The sequence below is a fragment of the Coturnix japonica genome, chromosome 16, assembly GCF_054131305.1.
Source record: "Coturnix japonica strain WE chromosome 16, WE-NBRP24, whole genome shotgun sequence".
NCBI classification, from domain to species: domain Eukaryota; kingdom Metazoa; phylum Chordata; class Aves; order Galliformes; family Phasianidae; genus Coturnix; species Coturnix japonica.
Window position 1 is genome coordinate 9,699,057 of NC_140678.1, and position 26,504 is coordinate 9,725,560.

At 37.7% G+C, this 26,504-nt stretch overlaps 2 protein-coding genes and 1 long non-coding RNA gene across 3 annotated transcripts; all 3 read left to right on the plus strand.

The window, feature by feature from the left end:
- Positions 1-1,483: 1,483 nt before the first annotated feature.
- On the plus strand, positions 1,484-6,790 carry LOC146758250 (kinesin-like protein KIF20B). Its single transcript, XM_085517290.1, has 6 exons — positions 1,484-1,606; positions 3,195-3,281; positions 3,404-3,520; positions 3,713-3,851; positions 5,156-5,337; positions 6,719-6,790. Exons 2-6 carry the CDS (start codon positions 3,222-3,224, stop codon positions 6,788-6,790), a joined length of 570 nt encoding a protein of 189 aa, XP_085373416.1. The 5' UTR covers positions 1,484-1,606; positions 3,195-3,221.
- A 2,018-nt stretch (positions 6,791-8,808) lies between these two features.
- Positions 8,809-11,670, plus strand: LOC146758251 (uncharacterized). Its single transcript, XR_014934950.1, has 3 exons — positions 8,809-8,879; positions 9,342-9,488; positions 11,287-11,670. It is a non-coding gene; the product is annotated as an uncharacterized LOC146758251 (long non-coding RNA).
- Positions 11,671-14,952: 3,282 nt separating this feature from the next.
- Positions 14,953-24,546, plus strand: LOC146758252 (kinesin-like protein KIF20B). Its single transcript, XM_085517416.1, has 10 exons — positions 14,953-15,143; positions 17,581-18,784; positions 19,225-19,363; positions 20,093-20,248; positions 20,641-20,701; positions 20,939-21,064; positions 21,327-21,466; positions 22,663-22,818; positions 23,747-23,931; positions 24,372-24,546. The coding sequence occupies exons 2-10, from the start codon at positions 17,637-17,639 to the stop codon at positions 24,529-24,531; spliced, it is 2,271 nt and encodes a 756-aa protein (XP_085373542.1). The 5' UTR covers positions 14,953-15,143; positions 17,581-17,636; the 3' UTR covers positions 24,532-24,546.
- Positions 24,547-26,504: the final 1,958 nt, after the last annotated feature.

Sequence of the window (26,504 nt, forward strand, 5' to 3'; positions counted from 1 at the left end):
GAAAGCCTAACTAGAAAGACATTGAATTAAACCCTGATGCCTGTTGTGCATCTGTACCTCTCCTGGGTGCCACGTCACAGGCTGCAGTCCTCCCCAGACTTTCTGCAAGGCTGCTCTTGGCTGGAAGACCACTTGTGTCAGCTTCTGGCAGAAAGGAACAAGAAATACTTGAAGAGCATCTCCTGGGAGGAAGATTTGAGCGCAGCCAACCACCAACTTCCACTCTTCAAGTGTAGTTCCTACCACTTGCCTTTTTGCTGCTACAGCATGGTGCCATTTCTGCAGTAAGCACAGATCTGCAGTGGACTTCCTTCACTCTTCCATCACACACGCACCCCTTCATGCAGCCCTATTTAGAAATACCCACATTCTGGAAAATACAGACAAAAAAGAAACAGGCAGAAAAGCGGCACTAATACTTTGTCACTGGTGGGAATCTCCACAGAAAGTGCTGTGCTAAAGGTGTGAGGTTAAGGGATCATCACTATCAAGATAAAAGTCAGCATGGAAGATTTAGCGATGGCGTGCTGACTAGAAGGAAAAAACAACACTTACCTTGGAGCTTGTTCATTTTCCCTCCTATCATCGGATATCTTATCATCATCTACGTAGCTCTGAGGTTGGCCAAAGCCTGTTGCCATGAGCTTTGCTAAACGCAACAGTGCTGTGGCTCAGAGGTATTACACCGGCACATAGCATAGGAGAACTCCATAACCCAAGTGTCATGGGAAGAAGAAAGGGGAACTGTTACAATTAATTACGTTCACTAAATTGATAATTGTAGGCTTCTTGTCACACACTACTGCCTACAGCAAAACAGCACAGATGTTGACAACTGTGATTTCTGCATACAAGCAACCACTCGAGGCTGAGCACACTCTCCTGTCTCTTTGCCATGCCTAGAAAGACCCAGAAGAGCTCAGTGTTCTCTTGCTGTTAGTTTACATCCTCCAAGCACTTCCAAAGGCACGCTGCTCTGTAGAAAAAGCTGAGCTGCCCAGAAAGTTTGTGCAGGAAGAAGGCAGCAGTGTCAGTGCACGTCATCCTGGGGGATCTGAAAGCATTTGTGAAGAGAACAGGGAAAGAAGAGGGAAGAGAGCAAAACCAACAGGCACTAGCACTGCTGCCCACAGGGGGCGGGGCTTGAGGCAGGGCCTGTGCCAGAGGGGGGCCTGGCACAGTTAGGGCCAGCTCAGGGCCCAGAGCAGAGGGGGAGCAGGCAGAGGCAGGGCCTTGGGGCCCAGGATGGAGGAGGACCAGGCACAGCTGGGGCCAGCTCAGGGCCCAGAGCAGAGGGGGACCAGGCACAGCTGAGGCCACTGCAGGGCCCAGGTGAGAGGGGAACCCAGCACAGTCGGGGCTGCTTTGGGGCCCGGCACAGCCAGGGCCTATCCCCCTTTTTTGCACATATGAAATGCTCCCAGCTGTGCTGCACAGCAGAACATCTTTCAATGGAGATGAAAGCCTGTGAAATGAAAGAATCCTTTCTTATTTCTTTCACATTTGTGTTTGTTGACTGCAGTTCCAACCAGGTGGACTCGCAGTGTCTTGCAAGTGACACCTGGAAGCAGGTACAGACTGGAGACACAGCACCCTCAATGTCCAGGTGAGTAACAGCAGCCAAGGAGGCCTTTGGGCTCTGCAGGGTCCAAGTGTGGAGCATTACACACAGGAACAGCTGAGTATAAAGACAGTGGCAGAGCTGCAGAGCTTGCCATAGTAGAGAGCCACAGTGGCTCAGCTCATTTCCCACAGTAACACAGGAAATAAAAGCCATGAGGGAAATGCAGATGCCTTCTGCCCCCATCAGAGGGGAGGAATGAGCTGCACTTCCACAGAGACATTCATTCCTCTCACAGCCACTCACACCTCAGGTGTGGAGGGACGAGCTGGGGCTGCTGGTGGCAGCTGTGGAACACTGCCATCTGTGGTGCTCCATCCTGCCCTGGAGGGGCATGTAGAGCTGAGGACCTTTGTCACTGCACAAATGACTGCAAGCAAGATGTAGCAGAGGGAACATAAAGCATTTAATAACTTATCATACAAAGCGATGAGTAATAGAAATGACAGTATTTCCAACCAAATATCCCCCATCCTAGCAGTCATATCTGATCTCTACAATCCCACCCAAACAATTTCCCAGCCCCCTCCAATTCATCCTCACTATCCCACCCCTGAATTTCCCTCCCCCAATTCCCACACAGTAATTGCCCACACTAATTACCAGCATGCAGGGCATGGGGAACACCTGTTCCTTGTGTGCAGGCACCTGGAAAAAAAAGAAATGTCAGGGAACTGGGGGTCTGTAGCAGGTTGTGGAGGCTCTGCATAGAACATAACCCCAGATCACAACCCCATCAGCTGCTGGGGCAGCAGCATCCCTGTCATTGGGGGATGTTGCCAGTGGTGGATAGGGACACAGGGAGAAGCCACACCTTGGTGTAGCTCTGATCTGCTCATGTCCAGTCCGATCCTCTATAGCACTTTCCATCTTCTGTCCTTTGTTCTTAACCGTATCCTTCCTTCTCTTCTGCTCTTTTTCTTTCTTTTAGGTGTCTTACCTGTATCTGCTTTTCCCCTCTTCTGTTCTTTTACTGCTCTGGTCAGCATCCAGTGTCTGCACCACAACTCTAGGTTTTGGGATCGAGAAAGGTACACAGGGCATAGATTTGTACAAGAAAAGCTCTCTTGCTGTGCCCAACAGGTGACAAAAAGGGGCCCTCAGGACCACAAAGGCAGCTTGTTTCTCCAAAAAAAAATAAACTTAATTCTTTTCTTTATAAGAAGCATTAGAATCTTACAGAGAAGATGAAAATCATCTTCACTATGCTTTTAGACTGCGCATAGACTAGACCAAGATGTGTGGTGTTGCTTTGATACCTTATGAGGAGCACCGGTATCAGTGGATGAAGCTAACATTGTCTCAGAAGCACAATAATGGAGTACTTTTGTTTATAGTTGGCCTGAATGCAGTACAGGAGTGTGTTGCAGTAGTACTTGTTCTGAAATTCTAGGCTCTGACTAAGAAGTTTAGCAGGGTCCAAAGCACTTGCGAAAACAGTAAAATATTATTACTTCCTGTGTTAACAAATGAGTCTGTTACAATAGGATGATGAAAATAATGCTGCTTTAATGTGCTAATCATCAAACAGAGGATCTAGTCAGATTTCTAACTTCCAGCTCTTTAATTTTAGAGGTCTAGTTTGGAGCCTAGGGGACACATGCAAGTTTGCCTGCGTATTAAACCCTTTACGGCACGGGAGAGAGCAAATGGGTCACAGGTAAGGCATTTATTTAATCATAAACAAAAAAACAACCCTTAAAGTATATATGTTTTCTTTCCTGTAAGATGACCTTTTAAAACTTTTTTCATGCCTGCATTACTTGTGCTTCCTTGTAATAGGGATGTGTTTCACTTGAGGACTCAACAAGCATTATACTGAAGTCCCCTAAGAGCTCATTGGGAAGAATGAGCGATAAAACTTTAGGACAGGCAACACAGAAGTTCACCTTTTCACGGGTAAATTAATTGTCTTTAAATGATTTTAAGTTATTTATGGAAAAAGTTGCTTGTCTTCTGTTACTTCATATAAAGCAAACAAGTTTTTCTTAACTGTCTTTAGAATTATCAACGTGTATCTGACTCCTTACAAGTACCTAAATATTGCTTAAACAAAATAAAGAGATTAACCAGCTTCTTGGTAACATTCAGGTGTTTGGACCTGAAGCAACTCAAGAAGAATTCTTTGAAGGTACTGTGAAGCAACCAGTGAAAGAGTTCTTAGAAGGATGTAATTGCCTTGTTTTTACGTATGGCGTTACAAATGCTGGGAAAACTTACACATTCCAAGGTATGAGCAGAAATGCTTTTTCCTTGAATTAATTTCTTAAAGTGAGAACTACTTCTAGAAGAGAGAGATGTTATGACTTCTTACCTAGTTACTCAACAGGCCTTGTACGTTGCCTTCTTTTGAATACTAGTAGCCTTGAAAAGTCGTCTTCTTCCATAACAAATATTACTAAATTTACAAGTGTGTAAGACAGCATACACTACAATAACTTTGGTTTTTGTTCCTACTATAAATGCGTGCATCTTAAATGCTGTTCTTTATTTGAAGGCAAAGTATGTCTGAGTTTGTTTGATTTATTGTAGGCAGAAATTAAACATTCTGAAACATTTGATCAAGGTATTTCAATCTTTTTTCAAATTTCTGATTTTAGTAATAACAGCAGCATAGAAGATTGTGTTCCCTGAGCTTTAGTAGTACAGAAATAATACATCAATGTCCTTTCTGGCTGGGAGCAGTTGTTTTTTATGTTTAATATTGTCATAACAAATGAAACGATTGGGTTCACAGGAAACAAATTCCCCTTATTTCTGTTATTTAGTGTTCTGTTACTATGTATTTCCAATAGTTTTATATGCGTGGAGCTGAAGACTTTCCCACAGTAATACCTTTTTAGGACTTAAATATTAAGAATCAACAGGGTAGTATGTTCAAAAATTATCTTTCTATGCACCTTCCATACAGCACTATAGAAATTCTTCTGCGTATTGTCCTCTCTTGTGTTCATGACTGACTTTAAAACACTGAAGCTTGCTTGGTATTTAGTGACAGTGGAAAAACTAAGGCGCGAAGTAGGCAAGATGTGGAGGTAGTTGTGTGCTCCAAGAAAAGGCAATGGGAAAGGAGCTGAGTTACTCTAACAGTTTTTATGAGACTTGTAGATATTTCTAAATAGGGTTTGTGGGACGAAGGGAATGTTGTAGCAGAGACATCACTCTGGTTGTTATTTCAGGGTTGTTTCAGAGCGGGAAGGGAGCCTGGTAAACAGTTGAAAATCTGCACGTCTGTTAAATGTGGGAGTTTGCTGTGGGTTATTTTTTCTTCTTAAGGCTAAGCTTATGCAGAATATTCTGGCTGTTTTAAAGTGATGCCCTGTAATGTCTAAGGAATGGGATGTGAGCTGTTGCTTAAAGCCAGTATTTTTCAGGGAACAGTCTAGTAACACTGCAAACATTGCTTCAGACTGTAACTGGCCTCTAAATTCTTTGTGTATACTTTGAGATTAGAATCAGTTATCTTTGTCTTCATTTATGTTTATATGTTGCTTACAATAGTAACCTGGCCCTTCTTTTGTGTATTGCTTACAGGGACAGAAGATGATGTTGGTATTTTGCCAAGGACGATGGATATGTTGTTTAAAACTGTTGGAGGAAGGCTATACACAAAAATGGATCTGAAACCTATTCGGTGGAGAGATTACGTAAAACTGACTAATGACAAAGTGAGAGAAGAAATTGCTCTTAAAAATTCGTTGCTTCGTCTTTCTGAGGTAGGAAACTACTTTATAAAGAAATGATGAGTACATGCATCTTGTGATAGTTCAGTGTTATCCTTTCCATTCTGTAATGAAAGAGGGTTCTGTATTTACACACAATTTTCTATTTGTCTTTCTGTTCCTGCTGAAAAAGAATGAAGCATCTTATTAGTGGTGTGCTACACCACACTGGGGTATTTTAGTTGTGGAGTATGTTAACTTGATCTTACTGATGAGGTGGTTAAGTGTGGACTTCACAGTGTGAAAGGCAGGTGGCAGTAAAATTCCTTCTGAATTATTTCAAGAGCACAGCTGAGTATGAAGTCTGGCTCCAATGATATTTAAGTATTTCGGGGAAAAACAACACCTGTCTTCTACATGAACCAAAGATGTGTAAAACTGTTCTAGGTTTAGTGAGTATGTGGAAAGAAAATGCAGTGAACAGCTATATGCTGATCTCATCCTACTCCATTAGAGAGTTAAGATGTGATCGTGCGATATAGGTGCCTCCTCTAGTTTCAAGACCCGTGTTCCTAGGTAAAATACTTGACCTTATAAGCTAAGTAGGTACAAGCTTTGCTGACTATACAAAGCCAGATCTGGGTGAGTGTCATGTAGATGAAAACTTCTATGTTAAAAGTTTTACTTCTAAGCATACTGTATCTGGTAGGTGAGATTCCTCCTCTTCAGTAGATGAGAATTTCTTTCTACTTTTGTGCTCTATAAAAAAGCAACACAACCTGAAGCCTGGGAACTGAGTATACATCTATGAACATCATGAGATCTACATGTTGGGAGCTATTCTGTATTTTCTATGACCAAACTAATTAAAAATATTATATTTACAAAATTCAGTCATAACTTCATTTGTGTAACACTTTGATAGCCTGAGTTAAGAAATAATAAGCTGCTTATCTACATTAAGTGATCAAGTATTCTACCTTAACTTCCTTTTCTGAGAGTTGACCTAATAAGCCATAGGATATGGAAGTCCTGAATTAAGAAAATCCCAATAAGAAAAATATTTCAGGAGTCCAAGATTCATGAAGGGTAAAATGCAGATTATAAATGGGCTATTGAAAATCATCTTATTAAATAACTCCTTTTCCTGTTGGGGATTCTCTCCCTATTTGTTCTTTTTCTTTCTGAATCAGGAAGCTGAAATGCATCAGATCTTATAGTAAAGGAATTGTCAGAAATGAGTAGTAAGGTGAAACCAGTCAAAACGTGTAGCCAGGATTTTTGTGTTGGCACCTTGGAACTATACTGTATTGTTTTCTGGTAGAGCAATACAGCTGCTTTAAATAAATAAATAAATAAATAAATAAAAGCGACCAGTGGTGTATTGGTGCTGTACATCAATAATAAATCCTAAAGTCTCTGTTTTCTTTCGTAGGTAGACCATCACAACAGCACTAATGACAAATCCCCAGCTGATTCTAAGGGTATGTTTTATATTAAACAGTAGCAATTAGAAAAGCTTCTGTAAGGTCAACGACTGGCTTTTTTGGCTAATGCTGATAATAAAAGGATTATTTAGCTTTTATTTGTAACAGAACGGAATAATGGGCAGGACATCTGGGCGGAAAACAGAAGGAATAAAATGGCTAGGAGACTACTGGGACATCTATCATAACCTGGTTTTATGAGGTGAAAGTAAAACAAAGAAAAAGAGTATGATTTCTGATAAGATCCCTAGTGGTTTTCCGACAGGCCTTTAGGGCACTTAAGAACTCACTAAATACTTTTTTTTCCCTAAAAAGTCAGAACGAAGTGTCCTTACTAGTTCAGTTCTCTATATTGTAAAGACTGAAGAGTTCTGAATATTTCTAACCCAACTATAGATGTTAGATTGGGTTTTGGAAGTGAAAAAGCAAGCTTTATAGCAGGCGTGTCTTTGCAAATGTGTAGGGCAAGCGTCTTGACTTCCAGATACTCGGTGTTTGTATGAGAGGTGGGGATTCTCTGTGTTTATGTTCTGGGAAAAGTTTTAAGCTGTAAGCTTAACTATTACTTATTTTTAAATGCAGCTAGTTTTACTGTCTCTACATTGACTTGTAATATTTTCTACTTTGCAGGTACAGAAAATCTCTCAGAAGGATCAGACCAACTTAGCAGATTATCTATAGATGATTTTGTGAAGTTCTCTGGGTTTCATTTTTTGAGATTTACAATGAATGTTTTTATGATTTACTGGCTCCTTTATCAAATGACAGAAAAAAAAGGACACTTTGCCTTGCTCAAGACATCAAGGGATATTCTTACGTAAAAGGTAACTAGAATACTTTGCAAACTGCCAAGCTTGTCATGGAATAGTGTAACATGTTTCTTCTGAGATAGAAAACTCTTAAATGTGTTCAGTGTAGCTCTAGAAGTGTCTGCTTGAATGTGAAGGCAACAAGCTACATGTACGTATCTGCATCTTCAACAGTATTCTCCTTATTCCTGTACTTTGCCCATAAAGCCTGTGTGAACTCCACTGCCTTCATCATCCTTGAAAATGAGAGCCATACAGTCATTATAATGCAGACAAAATCCAGATAACCCATCCCCAATAAAAACTACAAGCTAAAACAAAAAACTTCTCAGATTGACTTCTGCACCAATGAATACAAACTTTCGGCTTCTGTAGTTTAAGAACTTAGCTTTTGTACTTTCAGTACTAAGGCTGCTTGCTTAATTTGGATGGAGCATACTTTAGTATACTGGTAGGATAAACTGTTGTGCTATACTATACCTTGCCCTTTTCTGTGGGAGGAAGAATCTTAGTCTTATCTGCCATCAGCTTGTCGTATGTTTGAGGCAGAGTTAATGAAGTATTTTATTGTCTTAACTAAATGTTCTTAGTTTGTATACCTTATTTCTTGTTCACTTTCTCTTTTGCTAGCGAAGCTTGCAAAAATCACTTTTCCTTCTTTTGAAAGGTTTGCAGTGGGTTCAGATTTCTGATTCTAAAGAAGCTTTCAGACTTTTTAAACTGGGACAGAAACACCGGAGTTTTGCAAGCACAAAGCTAAATACTTGCTCCAGCTGAAGGTGGGAAACTTTCACTGACATTGGGTGTAACATAGTGTGGGGAAGAGGGATGAATGAAAATATTGTTTATGGCTTTTTTTCGGGGAAGAGGCTTTAAAAAGGCTTGATATCTAGTGTTCCATGTGATATTTTGTGACAGTTTGTGATTCTAGTGCTTTGAACTAGGATTAGTCCTTCAAGCAGATAAGTGCATACAAAAGCTAAGTGTTTTATCAAAAACTCTCAACAAAATAACTAAGCCTTCTTCCATGTAAGTAATGGTGGTTCATGAGGGGGAAGAAAAGCAAAATAAACCAAGACGGAATGTCTCTTTAAAAGGTTTAATGCATCTAGTAGAATTATTGTTAATTGAATCTGGAATAAATCCAGCAGTGTTTTGAACAGATGTTACAGATTTTAGAAAATGTGTGTATTTCTGGCTATTGACCTTGCTTCATTTCTCCTTTTAGCCACAGTATATTTTCAATTAAGGTACTAAGAATTGAAGACCTTGAAATGCCACGAGTGACACGAGTCAATGAGTAAGTTCAGAGCTGAGTTCCCTTCTTCTTTTAGGATGAAATTGTCAGTTACATTCAGTATTGATGTATTGATATTGGGCTACGGACACTAGGTTCCCTGATACAGCCTCCTGTATGAGTGGTGGTTCCCCATTTCCTGTCATTATGCAGTACTAAACCATCAAGTTGTAATGCTGTTCTATATCTTGTGCCCACTGTTCCACACAGTGTTCCTTTATCCTTCTCACTCAACTTCTGAACTAATGTAAATCCTCAGAAGGAAGAATATGGCAGAAAAATGGAAGCTGTGTTGGAAAAGAGTTTGGCAGGAAGTAGTGTGCAACTTCACTAGGAAAGCAACATTAAAAAGCATGAAAGGGTTCAAGAAATTGTTCCTCTAGGAGGAGTGGTTGTGTTGGAAATGATAAATAATCAATGTACATTCAAAGGCAAGAAAACTTAATTTTCCTTATCTGCCTTCAGATTATCACTGTGTGATCTTGCTGGTTCAGAAAGGAATACCAAGACGTGCAATGAAGGTGACAGACTGAAAGAGAGTGGAAATATCAATGCATCTCTCCTAACTCTAAGCAAGTGTATTAGTGCACTCAAGATCAGTCAGCAGTCAAAGTAAGTCCTTGTACAAACTGTAAACTAGTTGTAGATTTCAGATATCATGTACAATGTTTAAACTATTGTTTAAAATGCAGAGTACGAAACTGTTATGAGTGAAAACTATCTGTAGGCTTCTGCAGATGTGTGAAGACTTAATGATCTAAGAAAGTGATCTATAAACTTGCCTTCTTTTTGTTGTTGTTTTTTGTTTGTTTGTTTGTTTTTTCAAATAAAACCATTCCAGTTCTAAATTTCTGAATGTGTTATCATAGACTTAAGCAAATTAGCGTTGTGGTTTTTTTGTTTTTTTTTTTCTGGCCTTGCCTTCTCAAACAAGTCCTGGGGCAGATTATAAAATTTGTTTTCACTATTTTCACTTTAAATGTGTGAAATGTTAGACCTTTTCCTCCTTTGTTAGTTAGTTGCATTTATCATTTAGTTCTGCTGTAACAGTTTTCCTCAGGGATATTGCTGTGCTTTGTCCTAGCCAAGAGACATGGTCAGAATATATATATTATATATATATAATTTGGAAAAGAAAAATTATATCTAGATATATATAATTACATATATACATATAGATATATATAATTACATATATATATATTTTTTTTTCCAAACCTTGATGCAACTTCATCATTCTTTCTGATCTAGCTAACCAAATTCAGAGAGAAGAAAGCCTGCTTGCTACTTCTGTCTGAGGTTGTGCTCTAAATGAGTGCAGACAGAGCTTTCTGTATTTTAAACAATGTAGTATTTATTTACAGTCACAGCTGGATATAATTGCAGAATTCTCTGCTGATTCTCATTTGAAGGTGTCTTTCTGTCCCAAAGATTAGGTGAGCTCTGTGTTCATGAAATGCCACACTGTGCCTGGTAGCCTATTCAAATTCTGTTATGCTTAAAAGTAGATGAAAATAGGCCTTGCTACTGGATTAGTCTCTTATCTGTCTGTCCTTTCTAGGGAAGAAGGATTCCTTAAAATTAGCTGCTGCTTAAAGTGCTTTGATTTATTCAGAACTGTTTTATTTGTTGGTCCTGATCACTTGAAATTTTAACAATATGGGGGAAATGTAGTGATGACTTTGATAGTAATTTTCTTTAAAATAAGAACTCATTTACCACTCCTGCACTAAAGCTACTTATGGGTCACGTGTGTTGTGACAGGAGCGTAGCTATGTGAAGCTTTTAGCTCTGTTGGCAGAATTCAGTAGCTGTAAAGAGTCCAGCAGGTAACCTCACTAGAGAACAGTGTGTTTAGTCACGCTTTAGGAGTTCTCTCCTAATTTTCTGTACATCACCAGCTGTTTGATTCAGTGACTTAACCTTGGTTTAGGAAACACCAGAGATGTTGTGATAAGTATATGCTTCTTTATTTCCAAAGTATTTACTATTGTCCTTTCCTAGAGACAATATACTGAGAGAGTGGTTATCTCTGATTTTGTTGGGTACTGTTTTCTTAGAAGTAGATAGGTCAGTTTGCCAGATGTGGTAAGGGAAAGAGAAAGGTGAGAGAGAATTTAAGCTAACGTGAGGCTGTATGACCTATCTTAGGCTGGATGTTGAATGTACTTTTTGTTTTAAATGTTCTCGTGGGTTGTCTAAGAAGATAATGGCTGCATAGTAGCTGGAACAATCATACAACCTGTCTGCAAACTAGCAAAAAGATTAAATTCAAAACAACCCACAACTCAAAATGATTTAAAGACTTGTGCAGTTATTAATGTGTTGTCTTCCACTTGGATAGCTCTCACATTGAAATGAAGCTGTTAACTTCTGCTAATGGGATTTGTTGTGGTTTTTGTCTTCAAAGGGTGCAGCAGCACATACCGTTTCGTGAAAGTAAGTTAACACACTTTCTTCAGGGATTCTTCAGTGGAAAAGGGAAGATACACATGTTAGCAAACATCAGCCAGTGTGCTTCAACCTATGAAGAAACACTCAATGTGCTAAGATTCTCAGCTATTGCACAAAAAGTGAGTATGTTGTAGTCTATTTTGTTGATCAGTACTTATGATTTGCATTTAAAGAAAAAATTCTGTTCTTCTAAGAATATGAATCTATTTGTGTAGTATCTGTAGTGAATCTGGGTGTTTGTCTCCATACAGCAGTCAGGATTTTTAATTTAGTGTTTTAGTTGAGCTTAATTTTCCTACAGAGTTTTCTAAAAATCTCTACTGGGGTCTTTGTGTTTCTTTGGGGTGTGAGGGCAGAAGCATCTTCTGAGAATCTCATTCCTAAAAAGTATTCAACCTAACAAGAAGCCACTTGTTACATCTGGAGGAGATTTTATGCTATTTACTTAATTTTTCTCTCTTCTCAAAATATGATCCCATGTAGGAAAGCAAATCCAGCTACCCCATATGTTGCTGCTGTTGTAATTTTGAATATTGTCCAGTTCAAGTGTTGACAAAAGAAGTGGAGCAGTAAAGAGTTTGAAAAGCTGTGTTATGGCCATCAGATGCTTCAGTGGGAAAGTGGGGGTTAAGCGGAATGGGTAGGAGTGAGTGCTATGATATAACACTGAAGAAGTTAAGCTGTCAGATCAGTGCTACAGTCTTGATGGAAAACTTTGAAGTGCTGAGAGTTTGTGTTTGAAGCACAATTGATGGATGTGTGCCCTTGGATTGTGGCCTTATCTGAAAGAGGTTAAGTGTGAAAGTAGAGGGAGCAGCCTATGAGGGTGATGTGGCGCTGCAAGACAAAGAACTGAAAAGATGATGATCAGTTGCATTGAATGCAACTGGAAACTCAAAACATAAAAAAAGCAGAAATCTATGGCTGCATGAAGTGGCAGTTCTTGTACATTGTTTGCCTAGTGAAACTCTTGAGGTTAAAAGCAGGATTGGAGTCTGCAATAACTCTTTTGTAATTTCTTGAAAACTGGTTTAAGTAGTGACCAAACATCAAATACTATAAAATATATTAGCTGTTACTAGAATGCCACTTATCTTCCCCCCATATGAATCACTGTCATGTTGTATGTGAATTTGTGAGGTGGGTTTTGAAGCTGAAATTAAAAACTTCTTGTATGGCTGTGTTCATAGTGGCTATCCAGACTATGTGTAGAAATAACAGCTATTATGTAGTCAGCTATTCACCAGTTTTAACTGATTATAAATTACGTTTCAGGGTGGAGAACATAGCATAGTGCCTGACACCTGTGTTGATCCTGAGGGCATTCTTGATTCTGTGCATTATGATGTCATGGATATTAAAGAGCAAGCTGAGGCAGCACATAGTTCCATTTTATCCCTGGGGGACCCGAAGGAAGATATTGGCTGGTTTGAAAAGCAGCTGGAGAAAACTAACTTTGAACTGATGGAGACCAAAGAAGAGCTAACAGAGAAAAACACCAAACTACTTAAAACTGAAGAAGAGCTGATGCAGAAGAACAAAGGTGAGTTATGCGATGTGAAAGGTAGAAGACAGAAATAGTTCATTAATCTAAAAGAGAAATAACCAGTTTGAGTAGGAATTAGAGGAGATGTTCTACCTTTGGAACCATAGCCTGTAGATAAATGATAGTTTGTTCCTTGTGTATATTCAGGTTCAGCAATTCCACGGTTTTTGGTTATTTCTTTTTTTTTTTTCCCCCTCTCCTTTAAACTGCAACTAGCAGCTTTACGCTTTCGTAAGTATGGGGTTAAAAGTCTATATCTTGATTTTTACTTTTATATTGTAATCTCTACTCTTCTTTATGTCTTGTTGATGCAATGTTTTCATTCCAAGAAATATAGAAAACTTTTGAATCACTCCCAATAAGTGAAGACCACATGCAAATTAATTAATCTGTTCAAAAGCTACCTAAACATTAGAATATCTGGAAAAATTGATTACTTAATAAACTATCTATTGGCTACTTATGTAATACAACCTTTTCTGTGTGTTACAGACTTTGAAATGCAGATGATTAAATTGGATGAGTCTGATGAGCAACTTAAAGAAGCAACTGAGGTAACTTTATCAAGATGTTGTGTAAAATTGTTTTAATTAATTAATTAATTAATACCAACTTGTGGTAGCTTAAAATGCTATTCCAGTAGGCTCAATTAATAGATTTCTTACCGAGCTTAGCTTAACTGAATTTGCCTTTAATGCATTGTGTAATTCAGCTACTTAACACTACATTAGAAACTGATGACTGAATTTTTTTTATTTTTTATTTCCAATCTCAATCAAGGTGCAGAAAGATGACATTATTACAGAGCTACAAGACTTAAAATCTCATTTAGAAGAAAAAGTAAAAGATTATGTGAGTTTTACACATCTCCGTATCCTTATACAAAAAAAGGAAAACACTAATTCTATGCTTGTAATCAACACATTTTTGGAAAACTGATTTTCTGTATGTAGCTGGTACTCGCTTGAAATTGTAAACAATTCAAATTTATCTGAAGGTAGTTGTTGTTAACACAAACAACAAAAATATCAGCGTGTTCCACTAACTCCTGCCTCACACTCCTACATCAGAGGAAGAGCAACAGTAAAAGTATGTTGAGTAGAGTTGGAAGTACGAGTATGAATGGTCAGGATATCTCCACGTTCTATGCAGTCCATAAAACTTTATCCTGACTAATGTACTGCGAGCTACTGAATATGTGAAGACTAGCTTGATTAAGTATGTGTGCATACCACTTCTGGTGGTTTTTGTTCATTTTTTGATGTTTGGTAGCCTGAAGTAGCTCTGAAAACATTTATAGTTAATTCTGTCACTCAGATCTCTAACCTTGTAAGCTTAGCAACTTGACCCTTCTTAGTCTTTGACTGTCTGCATCACTGCAACTTAGTATTTCCATGGTATTAAAGCTGACTGTGATGAGTAGTCATGTCCTCACCTATTACTTCTTCCAAGAACAAGGCTCCAACTCTATCTGTGAGATTGTGTGGCCTGAACACTTCTGAGGCTTTTCTTTTCATAAGCTACTAAAGATGAATAATCAGTCCTTGGCAGTGCCAGCATGGCTTAACAATCGTCATCTTGTAAGTAAGGAAGCTTCACTTGTGGTCAAGGACACAATCTAAAATATGCGTGACAGAGCTGACTAAGCTTTAAGGTTAGATTATATCTGTCACGATGAAAGTGATTTTAGCAGCTTAGCAGAAGTGTGATGTGATGAACTTGTATGAGAGCTGACCATTTGCTTTTTGACCATGTTTGTAATTTTGTTGACTTCTTGGAAACAGGAAATTCTTTGATAAACTGGTAAACTCTTGATTGTGTGCAAGTCTTTTACTTTGTAACCTGCTAGGCTCTTGCTTTCCCTTGTATACTCTATCGAGTATTGCACTTGTCATTCTCTGAAGGTGTACTTGTTCTGTCTGCTATTGAGATTTGTAACTGATGTCTATAGAGTCACTGGGTAAATATTTTAGCTGTATGGTTTTGTGTAAATATTTGCCTACAGAAGATTACTGAGACTTAAGTGCTCCTTTTGTTAAGCTTCAATGTAACTGATCTTATATCAATACAGGAAAAGACTACCTACCATTTAACTACCATTAAAGCAGAACCGGCAGAAGAGAACACTAATAAAGGAACTGAAAGCAGCCAATTTTCAGTGCTTTCAGTTAAAGCACTGAAACAAGAGAAAACTGAGTTGGAAGTGGGAAGAAAGCGCAGTAGTGATGAAGATAAGCCTACTGTGGAAGAGCCACCTCCAAAGAAAGGTACAGTTTCTTCCATCGTTGAACAGGGTGTCTTCCAAAACAATAAATTGCTTCCTATTCCGGATAGGAAGCAAAAGGCTGTGAAGCGCGTACCTTATGGTATAAGGAGAAAAGCCACTGTGTTAATCTGTAAATAGAAGTAACTGTTATGTAAATATCCCTTTTTCAGAAGGTCCTATGCTGTTCATTTTTGAATGCTTAGGATTAAAAGTTTTTTGCACTATTTTTTTCCTTTTTGCTGCTTTTTCCTCATCTGTTGATGCACTTGCAGATTTGGTAATAGTTTTAAAGCAGTTTCTTTAGGATTGTTTCAACTGCTGTTGCTGATCTTCTGAGTAGCATCAGCTGCTCAAGTGCTTTTTTTTGTTTGTTTGTTTTGTTTTTCCTGAAGCAACTATCAAAATTGTTGACGACCTGCTAATTGCTCGCTCATGGGCAATATTTGAGCAAAATGGTTTGGATAAGCTCTGATGCATTTAACTTCACTTCTGGGCACAGCTGAGCATCAGTGTTCCTAGAATTACGGAAGGCATATACAATGTAGAAGGGAAAATGTAAAACTTAGCTGTATTCCCTTCCTTTCTTGTATTCCTCTTGCAAAATATGTGCAAGGGAGAAAGTCAAGGCCTTCTTTGGATGAGATGCTGTTCTTGGATGATTTGTCCCTGCTGCCTTTATTTGGCATAAATATTGAATCCTAATGTGACCACTGAATGGCATCACATATAAGCATCTTACCAGAGACTGAGGGAGGGATGTGGACTCCTCCATACTCCAAATAGTAGTGGGTTTGTTCTAATCATATGACCAAAGCTCTCATTTAAAAATTAATGACAGCAATGCTCCACATAGGAATTAAAATGGGTAGCTGATAGTCACAATGTCAGCATGAAGTTTTCGGTTAAGAAGTACTGAGTATTCAATCATGTTAAAATTTTCTTCTATTTGTGAGTATTAACAGCGTCCAATTTCAAAAAACTCTTAATATATATTCTTTAGCTGTGTTAAATATACACAGTAGAACAATGAGCACAGGTATGTTGTGCTGGTTCTTTTGTAGAATTAGTTATATAAGTAGCACGAGCAAAAGTGTTTTAGGAGATGCTAGGTTATCTCAGCTTCAAGTTCAGGGTATTTACACCATTCTCTGAGCTTTTAGGTCTTGTTTCCTATGCTCTGTAATAATGCTTTTTCCCTACTTCCTGTGTAAGGAGCTTCTAGACTGAACATTACACATCTTCTCCCTAGTCTTATTTATCTTGCTTTAGTACTTGCTTGTTGTTTTCAGCATAAAGTGTTTAGATTACTTATAAATCATATTCCCCTCACTAGTGTTGCTGGGCGAGCAGTCAAAACCCAAAACCTGGTTTGGGGTGGAATATGCCACTGCTGTTTCTTCAGTATGACTTTTAAATCAGTTGAGGGCTGTATATAAAACTCCTTAGATGAGTTAAGAGGCTGTTTCCATGCAGTACATGTGAATCTGTATGTAATGCAGGCTGCACGTGGGCACTATAAAATTCTGCATTGTAGTAATAAAAGGACTGTACAAGAATCACCATGGAATATATTGTTGTGGTGACCCAATCCCTAGTAAGTCTTGACTTATATTTATTTTTTTTAATACTTAAAGTATGCATATTATGGAATGGACATAACTGGATTCTAAAGCAATGATGAAATACAGCAGAAGTCGCTTTTGATAGAAAGAAAATGCATGTGATTTTAGCTAATTGCTCACCAGTTAAAGAAAAAAACAGCCCCAAGCTAATGGAATATTTATGGAAACTTGAATCTGCAAATTTGTACAACTTTATGAGTGAACTTTATATGCAAAAGAGTAAGTGTGGACAGAAGTAGGAATCCTCATATTTTGTTTAGAGATCAACTGAATAAGAGAGACAGATATCAACACTTAAGTGATCAACTTGTCCAGGGTTTTATCTTTCTTTTGAAAGTAAGAGGACTGTGAGTTGGAATGAAATTTCTTAGAGAACTGTTTATCTACCATTTAGATGTAGATGGAGTGATTCCTGGCTGCCTTATAGGGATTGCTGAAGCACGGAAGATAGAAAGAATATAGCTGTGAATTATCTATCTCGTTCCCATGTTTCTTAAATCTAATTAGATTTTCTACTGGTGTGGAGTGGAAGGTTTGAGTAGTGCCATGGTAAAAGTGTTCTTCCAGACTGAAAACCTTTTGCTGTTAATTCTGTATAGAAATCTGAGGCACCTGATTACGTGTTCAGAGGACTTTAATTCCTTCACTAGTATCAAATACTATGTGATGTGAGGGCATGGCTTGCATATTACGACAGTGTTTCACATAGAAGTTGCTTCTTGGTCTTGTGAACTGCTATGTAATAATTATTTTAATCAATCTGAGCTACATTCCTTTTCCCTTTTTTGTTTGTTTGTTTGTTTGTTTGTTTTACAGTAGTTGTAAATGAGAGAAAGAAAAAGAACACTGTAGAGCAAAGGACAATTGAACACATGAAACAAAAGTGCTCCACGTACCGAAAGGAAGTACTAGCACTGAGGGAAAGAACTGAAATCTTGGAACATCATTTAACTGTGCTTGAAGAACAATGCAGAAGAGAAAAAAATAAAAAAGAAGATTTCAGTAAGCAGGTAACAAGCCTGCGTATTGAGCTTTCTTTTTCTGAAGAAACAGCTGATGCCCTCCGTGAACAAATTCTGCAGGGTCAAGCTGACTATCGGGAAATTGCTTCTGAACTGGATGAACAGAAATCTATAAATATGACACTAGAAAACAAAAATGCCAAACTAACTAACAACATAGAAGTTGCCAAAGAATATATAATTGATAAAGTGTCACAAGTAAAAGAAATGCGGACCAAATTAGATGAATTGTACAAATGTCACTTAGAGTTTCACGCCATCGGTACTGACTTTGTCAGTGTAAAGGATTCCTCAGACTGTGAAAAAGATGAGCCAGGGACATCTCAAATTAGTTCTGCATGCATTCAGTCACAGACTTCTTCCATCTCAGATCTTGTGCAGGACCTCTCCTTTAACTATAGTCTTGAAAGGATTTGGGAAGTATGCAGAAGTATTGTTGATGTTTCCTCACAAAAAAGTCAGCACATCAAAGCACTGCTTCAAGACAATGAAAAACTAAAGGCGGGACTGAATAATGCTGAAAATCATAATCGTCAACTTGTAATGAAGCTATGTGAGATTACAACTCACACTAGTCAGGAAGATGATCTTGTGAATCAGTTACATGAGCAAATAGAAAAGAAAACTCGGGACTTTGAAGAAAAGACTGCAGAAGATCAGAGAGTGATTGCACAATTTCAGGAGGAAGTTGCCAACTGTGAGGTAAAAATAAGAGAGCTTGAATATCGCCTGGAGGCTTCCAAGACAATGGAAGACAATGTGTCAAAACTCAATGAATTACTTAAAGAAAAAGAATCTATTATTGTTAATCTAGAGACAGTTACAGCAACTCTGCAGGAGAAGTCTGCAAATGCAGACAAAAAGGTTGAAGAGTTAAGTAGCAATGAAGCAAATCTGATTCAAGAAGTTCTGCAGCTGAAAAACAGCTTGGAGCAGATGAAACACTCTCTTCGGGAAAAGGAAAAGAGTGAAATGGAGAAAGTGCAACGTATAGAATCGTAAGTAACCACTGAGTTAACTTAGAGCCCTTTGAGAATGAACTAGAGTTAAAAATAGTTAATGGGAACATCCCTTCGACTTAATGCATTTGCATGCTTATCAATGGCCAAACTACTACTTTAGGATGCTTTGGTATGCTACTTGAGTTCCAAGGGAAAACACGAGTGTGCAAGGAAATAAAGAATAATATGGGGATTTCTGGTGGTTTTGTTGTATATCCCTCAGAATAGCATCTGAATAATTTATTGCTTCAGCATCTGATTATGAGAAGCAAGCTGAAATTCAAAAGTAATTGTTTAAATCTTGTCACTGGTCTAGATAGATTTAAGAGTCTATTTACAAATAGAAACCAACAGGCAGGGCATGGATTAAGCTGTAATTGCTGTTTCCATGAGATGTGTAACAGTAATGTTCTTTGTGTCTTTATTTTTAACATAAGGCTAGAAAATATTCTTTCTGAGAGTTCTGCCCTTGTACTGAATTTGAAAAAAGATTTGCAGAGGAAAGAAGAAGAGTATGCAGATCTAAAAGACAAACATTCTGATGCCGAGAAACAAATTCAGCAAGTACAAAGCGAGGTTTGTAGTCAACTGAGATATTTTTTTCTGTAAGATTATGCTTGGCTTTCTGCTGTTATAACTTCTCAAACTTTAACTATGAAGCTGGAAATTTCACACTAGTGTGGCTAGCAGCAAATCTTAGGTAAAGTTGCCATTGAAGCTCTAGAGGGGACCAGAAGTTAAAACATGGTTTCATGTAGATAATGAACAGAGGAAAGTAAAGTTGGTTGGTAGTCTGGAATAAGGTTTGTGAAGAGAATAGCTAATCTTCCTCTGGAGGGGACTTGTTATTATCTCTACGTTACTGGTGACTTGCCATTGGTATCCGTGGTAACTCCAAAGCCTAAAACCTAAGTCTTGTGAAAAAGCGCTGATAACTGGGAAGAAGAATGCTATTTACTTGAAGAGAAATAGACTAATTTCCAGAGGCTCTTTAATATAAGCATGTATATTTTTTTTCTTCAATTTCAGCTTCAGTGATGCTAATAGTTAAAATTTAATTATTAAACAAGAAGATATCTTAAAACCCATTTTGCAGGATCTTAGTCTGAAAGTTTATTGGGTGTGCTTGGGGTGGAAAATTGAAGCTTAAAAATGAATTCATGTCTTCCTTGGTAACCTTGCACTTGCTGTCGTTTTCCTACTCAGCACTTGTTTGTGAATTCCTCTTTATTTAGCAAAGAAGTATTTGGCCAGGTTGGATTACAGAAGTCTTTTAATGAACCGTGAGCTGTGCTTACATTACAGGTGTCCACGATGCGTTCTGTGGAGGAATACCTCAGGAATAAGATGGATGAAATTGAAAGGATTGATAACCAGTTTAAGGATGAACTTGAAAGTCTTGTTAACCATTTTAAGGATGAGCTGGATTATAAAGACTTCTATATCCAACAACTTAAACAGGTATTTTACTTGCTCTTAATTTTTATTAAATGAGTGATGGAGGTTTTCCAAGCAACAGGGAAAAGGTGAAAAAAAAAATTGGAGCAAAATAAAAGTGGCCAACTGAAATTAGCGGTAGACCATGAAAGATATTCAAATAATTAGTCACTACAGAGCACTGGCAGATTGCTTTAAATACAATAATCTGCATAGTAAATACATATGTAATACATGCATATAACCTGATCTTGTTGAGTGACATCACGATATGTTAATTGAATTTTCTTACCATAAACTCTTTTTATCAGCTTGAGTCCTTATTTATGCTATATGAAAAACTTATTAATTCTAGGCTGTCTTAAAGATTCTGCTTGTTTCTACTGTGTATGCTTTTCTTTCAACATGAAATATAGGAGCTGGTGGAAACTGAGAGGATGGAAGATATCTCCAAAGACTATGACCAACTATGTGACGGTCAGCCATTATTTGTGTGTGTGTGTGTGTGGAATATCCGTGTAATTGTTGTCACATTGCTAATGACTTTGAGTCTTCTGTGTTTCGATTTTAAAACATATCTGCATGTATTTGTATGTAAATATTTCAATGGAGATGCTCTATTTCTTTTAAAAGTGGTTTTGGTCATGGGAGAATCTTGATTTGAGAATAATGGGAGCTAGTAGGGAGTTCATCTGTAAATTTTCAAACCTTCAGATCTGTGTGCAAGGGATAGAACAATTGAAGTTATGCGGATGACATTAGAGGAAGATGAGGAAATGCATCTTGAACAAGATGAAATGCTTGAAGGTCTGTTAGAAGAGAACGAAAAATTAGCTTCAGGTAATCTTTCCAGGGAAAGGAAGCAGGGATGCAAAGGGGTTTAGACGTACTGTGATAGCCACTTCCATTTTCATGTGACTGTTACTTAGGCATTAACGTTCCATAGTAAACAACAAATCTCTTGTAGTTAAAGGCTTCTGTTATTTCTTTATGTCTATAGCAGATAAAACCGAAGCGGCTTTAGTAAAAAGTCATTGGTGTGGTATTTCAAATATATATTTGAAATGATATGCTATCTAACCTCATTTTGTGTATTGAGTAGAACTGATTGCATGGAAACAGAAATACAGTGAACTGGAATACCAGAGCAATAGTGACTGGCAGCAAAAGAACAACGAAAGTGATGAGGCAAATTTGAATGAAAACAGTACAGAATTAATAAAGCTGCAAAAAGAGCTGGAGGTAACTTAACTTCAAAGTTGTAACTTGATAAAGTAAACTGTTATATTGATTACAGAAACTTCCTGTAAAAGCTGCAGTGCAACATGCAATAGGGACCAGGTGCAGCTTTTTTGTGGTACGTTAAGAATGGCATCACTGATGCCCCCATAGTATAGGAAGTGTAGCCTTCCCTACATTATGCTGCCATGAGCAGCGCTTCTTTTGCTGGCCTCTGAACAGTTAGTTGTCTTATCCCATCTGATGTTATTTTTTGTTGTTGTTGTTTGTTTGTTTTTTTAAATAAAAGTAATGGGCTGGCAGTGGGAGTTTTCTAAGTGAGTATACAATAGGTTACATCCACTCTGTTAGTGGAATGGTTCTGAACTTCTTTCCTCCTTCACCTTGAGTAAGCTTATTCATGATATTTTTTTTAATGCGCAGAGCCAATTCACTTGTTCAAGAAGAGGGGAAAGTTGAACATTCATTGCTTCATTCTATACCACGTCAATGTGCTATAAGCAGAGTATACTTATACAATTGTTGTTTGCAAGAAAGGAATACTAACTCAAAGCAAATTGTAACTTACGGTGTATTTGTCAAAACTGTTTTCTGTTAGTTGCTTGGGCAACTAATATAAGCTATCGAAATCATCATCTAACTTTATCACCAGGAAGCCTTTTTTGTTGGGCTGCGGGTCTACTACTTTTCCTTGGTTAAAAGACTTTTATTTTTTCCAAGCAGTTTCTCAGGTGCTCTGTCCTATATATGAGAATGTCTGCCAGTAGGTTTGATAGGAAAGGAGACTACTCCTACAGTGTAAACTGTGTTGCTTTTCTTTGTCTTTCAACCCTAAAGGAGCTGCAAGTTTTTCTACAACTGCTGCAAGGCAGCGTAAAGTGTTAGAAGTTTTTAAGTTAAAAGAGTTTTTCTTATACTGACTTTTGGTGTAAGTTCTGTAAAGCTTGTGTGAACATTTATAAAGAAAAAGAGATGTTTTATGGAGGCTCTCCAGTCTGAATAAGAAATACTGGAAATGATTATTTTTTAATGGAAAAGAACTAATGATTATCCAATACCTGCCTTTGGGAATATTCTGTAGTAAAAATTGCTAATGTTTCTGTTATCTTGCAGAAACAAGTCTATTTAATGATGACCTGGCTTTTAAGACTTTTATTCCTTAATGACTCACTATTTCATTTTTGGTTTCTTTGAAATAGGAAAGTGAGACTAAGTATCAAACTGATAGAAAAAAGTGGCTGGAGGAGAAAGAAGAGCTCCTAAATCAGATAAAAGAAGCAGAGAATCTTGGCAACAAAGAAATGAAACAATTTGCTGAGGACCGACAACATTATGGAAAGCAACAAGCAGAAACTGTAAGTGATGAGGTCCTGGCAGAGTTGTCTGGTGCCTGTAGTTTGGAGACAACTACATACCAAGTATTAACAGTAAGGGTGCATAAGAGCAGCTTGTCCAAGTCCCCTTGCTTTCTTATGCAGCAAAGCCCATATGAGAACTGCTTGATTTGGAAAAGGAAGGAATGGGGGGGCCACAAAAAGAAAGATCTTTCATAAGTGCATAATGAAATGTCACGTATGTGGGACAGCAATAAGAAAATTACAGTTGAAAAATAGATCACTATTTAATGAGGCTAAGAAAGTATTTTGTACAATAGCTTTTGTTTGTTCTCTTTTCTGCAAAGCAGAAGCCCTTTAAGCCTTTATAAAGAAGAAAAGGCAAATGAGTTTCTAAAGAAACCCCACAAACTTCTCTCCAGATACTGAATAAAAATACTTGGTCAAACGGCCACAGTTTTGCTCCTTTATCACTTTCCAAATAGTGACTGATAACAAAGTCACTTGAGTTACTTGAGCTGTTTGCTGGGCTCTTGTCATGTAACTTCTTAAACATGTGAATCTGTACATTCTGCAAAGCTTTTTTTACATCTGGAAGTAGTTAGTCCCGACTTTCTGGACCTGCAAGCAGCATAGAAGGACATGAGGAGCTTAGTATTATTATCACTTTGTGACTTTATTTTCCTAAAGCTCATTGGTAATCATTAAATGAGCAAATTGAAGTTCTTAAATAATACTAATATTTTTTCACAAGGAGAGTAATGTAGGTTGTCTAATAGAAGCATGGTTTTGCTTCTGTAGGTTTGTAGTGCAACTAGTTCTAGAGCTCCTGTGGATCTTGAAGAGATCATACATTTACTAAGACTGTAAAACGGTGCTAACTACCGAAGTGTTAGAACAGTTCAGTGTGTAGTAGGTGATGTTCACTGTTCATCTGTTCTTCATTTAGGAAAGACTTGTTGCCCAGCTGGAGGAAAAGGACCGTAATCTTCAAAAGTGGTGTGAGGAGAGAGATCAGTTAGTAGAAGCTTTGGAAGAACAGCTCAAAAGTTTGGCTTTAACTGAAAGCTTGGAGCAGATGAAACATTCTCTTCGGGAAAAGAGTGAAATGGAGAAAGTGCAACGTATAGAATCGTAAGTAACCACTGAGTTAACTTAGAGCCCTTTGAGAATGAACTAGAGTTAAAAATAGTTAATGGGAACATCCCTTCGACTTAATGCATCTGCATGCTTATCAATGGCCAAACTACTACTTTAGGATGCTTTGGTATGCTACTTGAGTTCCAAGGGAAAACACGAGTGTGCAAGGAAATAAAGAATAATATGGGGATTTCTGGTGGTTTTGTTGTACATCCCTCAGAATAGCATCTGATTAATTTATTGCTTCAGCATCTGATTATGAGAAGCAAGCTGAAATTCAAAAGTAATTGTTTAAATCTTGTCACTGGTCTAGATAGATTTAAGAGTCTATTTACAAATAGAAACCAACAGGCAGGGCATGGATTAAGCTGTAATTGCTGTTTCCATGAGATGTGTAACAGTAATGTTCTTTGTGTCTTTATTTTTAACATAAGGCTAGAAAATATTCTTTCTGAGAGTTCTGCCCTTGTACTGAATTTGAAAAAAGATTTGCAGAGGAAAGAAGAAGAGTATGCAGATCTAAAAGACAAACATTCTGATGCCGAGAAACAAATTCAGCAAGTACAAAGCGAGGTTTGTAACTCCAAAGCCTAAAACCTAAGTCTTGTGAAAAAACGCTGATAACTGGGAAGAAGAATGCTATTTACTTGAAGAGAAATAGACTAATTTCCAGAGGCTCTTTAATATAAGCATGTATATTTTTTTTCTTCAATTTCAGCTTCAGTGATGTTAATAGTTAAAATTTAATTATTAAACAAGAAGATATCTTAAAACCCATTTTGCAGGTACTTAGTCTGAAAGTTTATTGGGTGTGCTTGGGGTGGAAAATTGAAGCTTAAAAATGAATTCATGTCTTCCTTGGTAACCTTGCACTTGCTGTCGTTTTCCTACTCAGCACTTGTTTGTGAATTCCTCTTTATTTAACAAAGAAGTATTTGGCCAGGTTGGATTACAGAAGTCTTTTAATGAACCGTGAGCTGTGCTTACATTACAGGTGTCCACGATGCGTTCTGTGGAGTAATCCCTCAGGAACAAGATGGAAGAACTTGAAAGGATTAATAACCAGTTTAAGGATGAGCTGGATTATAAAGACTTCTATATCCAACAACTTAAACAGGTATTTTTCTTGCTCTTAATTTTTATTAAATGAATGATGCAGGTTTTCCAAGCAACAGGAAAAAGGTCAAAAAAAAAAAAAAAATTGGAGCAAAATGAAAGTGGCCAACTGAAATTAGTGGTAGACCATAAAAGGTATTCAAATAATTAGTCACTACAGAGCACTGGCAGATTGCTTTAAATACAATAATCTGCATAGTAAATACATATATAATACATGCATATAACCTGATCTTGTTGAGTGACATCACGATATGTTAATTGAAATGTCTTACCATAAATTCTTTTTATCAGCTTGAGTACTTATTTATGCTATATGAAAAACTTATTAATTCTAGGCTGTCTTAAAGATTCTGCTTGTTTCTACTGTGTATGCTTTTCTTTCAACATGAAATATAGGAGCTGGAGGAAAAGGACCATAATCTTCAAAAGTGGCGTGAGGAGAGAGATCAGTTAGTAGAAGCTTTGGAAAAACAGCTCAAAACTTTGGCTTCTAATGCCATACAAAAAGAGACAGAAATAGCAGAACTGAGACAATCTGCCTTAAAGGATTCAAGCAAGGTCAGCTCTCCTTTCCTCCTACCTGATTAGCTACCCATAAATTCTGTAAGACTCCTGTACCTGCTCTTTGTATTCTGGGTGTGGTTCTGTTCTTGAACACTGTCGTATTGACATCATGTGCAACTAACCAAAAAAAAGCACCAGATTTTATTTTTGTTCTTCAGAAACAGAATTTCTGTTAATTACTAAAATTTCAATTTTTTCAGTAGTTCAGATAAACAGATGTCAGTTTGATGCTTATGATCCTACAATCAGACTGGACATCTGTAGCTTTTTCTGATAATTCACAGCATTTCCGGATCCCAAGCTAGGCTCAATACTAGGATGGTAGTTCTGTCTCAGGTTTCTTACTTTCTTTGCTTTCTCTGAGGTAGTATCTACAATGGCATGAAAAGACAGAAGGGGACGTGGAGAGAGATTAAGGGAAGCATCAAAAAGCAGAGGGGGGATGATCTCTGGAAGTTGCATTTCTTATTTCAACATCCAGCTTTTAATCAGGATAGCCAATCTAAGCCGTAGCATAGAATTTCAGAAGCTAAACAGAAGACTAAATGAGTTGTGCTCTTTTGAGAATGTTTGGATTCACTTTCTCTGAGAAGAAAGATGTTCTCATAGCAAAACTTCCCCTACAACTGCCGACTTTCTCACAGTACCGAGGATTTGGGAACAAATAAAAGCTCAGGTTATTATATCTTAAGAGAGATGAAGGCTGAAGCACATAAGTAAAATAGAAGAATCAAAATATATTGTATTACAACTTCCCAGGCAATTCTGTGACTACTGCACTTGTAACAGTGACCGTACAAATCCGTGAAATGTTACTGTTCTTGAATAGTTAAGTGTTCTAGCCTGCAATTCTAAAACTGATGCTACTAAGTAATTGCAATACT

Bases quoted from the DNA above. Each gene is read 5' to 3' on its own strand.
- LOC146758250 (XM_085517290.1), top strand. From the start codon at position 3,222: ATGCAAGTTTGCCTGCGTATTAAACCCTTTACGGCACGGGAGAGAGCA. The intron at 3,282-3,403 runs GTAAGGCATTTA...TCCTTGTAATAG, and splicing joins AGAGAGCAAATGGGTCACAG to GGATGTGTTTCACTTGAGGA. The intron at 5,338-6,718 runs GTAGGAAACTAC...TTTCTTTCGTAG, and splicing joins CGTTGCTTCGTCTTTCTGAG to GTAGACCATCACAACAGCAC.
- LOC146758252 (XM_085517416.1), top strand. From the start codon at position 17,637: ATGAAACAAAAGTGCTCCACGTACCGAAAGGAAGTACTAGCACTGAGG. The intron at 20,702-20,938 runs GTCAGCCATTAT...TCAAACCTTCAG, and splicing joins CTATGACCAACTATGTGACG to ATCTGTGTGCAAGGGATAGA. The intron at 22,819-23,746 runs GTAAGTGATGAG...TTCTTCATTTAG, and splicing joins GAAAGCAACAAGCAGAAACT to GAAAGACTTGTTGCCCAGCT.